This window comes from Perkinsus marinus (genome assembly GCF_000006405.1).
Source record: "Perkinsus marinus ATCC 50983 genomic scaffold scf_1104296967922, whole genome shotgun sequence".
NCBI classification, from domain to species: domain Eukaryota; phylum Perkinsozoa; order Perkinsida; family Perkinsidae; genus Perkinsus; species Perkinsus marinus.
Window position 1 is genome coordinate 1 of NW_003203356.1, and position 828 is coordinate 828.

General features: G+C 50.0%; 1 protein-coding gene across 1 annotated transcript; it reads left to right on the forward strand.

Moving 5' to 3' along the window:
- Window positions 1-88: 88 nt before the first annotated feature.
- Window positions 89-789, forward strand: Pmar_PMAR001516 (translation initiation factor 2 beta subunit, putative; the record flags this gene model as incomplete). The annotated part of the gene is made up of 4 exons (XM_002768527.1): window positions 89-138; window positions 208-295; window positions 354-505; window positions 552-789. Coding segments are annotated over 4 exons (528 nt in total), but the record flags the coding sequence as incomplete, so codon positions are not given.
- Between the last annotated feature and the right edge of the window lie 39 nt (window positions 790-828).

An 828-nucleotide genomic window follows, 5' to 3' on the forward strand; every position in this document is an offset into this window, starting at 1 on the left:
AATCGGTGAAGCTTGTTCTTCCAGTGATCGGTTGAGCTGAGTATTCTCCCCTTGACAGTATTTCCTTGAAGATAGGCTATGCTACAAAATGACGTCTATGGTCAACATCCCGAGCGACAACGACGACCCGGCATACAGGTAGTGGGGTGATGATGATGACCATACAAGAGGGGGAGGGGGAGCTTGATGCTCATACTCGCGATGCAGGTACAAGATGCCTAAGTTAGTCGTGAAGATCGAAGGTAGAGGCAATGGAATCAAGACTAACATTGTAAATATGGTCGATGTGGCACGAGTACGAACCTCTTCCTCTTCTGCATCTAGTAGGGTGAGGAGCATGGCAACGTATTCAGGCCCTGAAAAGACCTCCATCTTACCCCACGAAGTTCTTCGGCTGTGAGTTGGGTGCTCAGAGCAAGTTCGATGAAGCCACTGACAAGGCCATCGTTAACGGCGAGCATCAGCAGGCTGACATGCAGAGCCTTCTTGATAAGTTCATTGAACGGTAGTCTTGAAGGTGAACGTGAACTGATGATGTAAATGGTGTACAGATACGTCCTTTGCCAAAACTGTCATTTACCCGAAATTGATATGAGCGTGAAGAAGGGAGATATTAAAGGCGTCTGCAAGGCCTGTGGTTGGAGAGGGAATCTTGACATGACTCACAAGGTGGCCACTTTCATCCTAAAGAACCCTCCTCAAGGGGCTGAGGGCTTCGGAGGTATTGCTAGAACAGGGAAGAAGGACAAGGCTGAGCGGCAGCGGGAAAAGGCCGAACGGCAACGCAAGGTGGGAGGTGGTTTCGATGGGGAGAGGAGGGATGGTCGT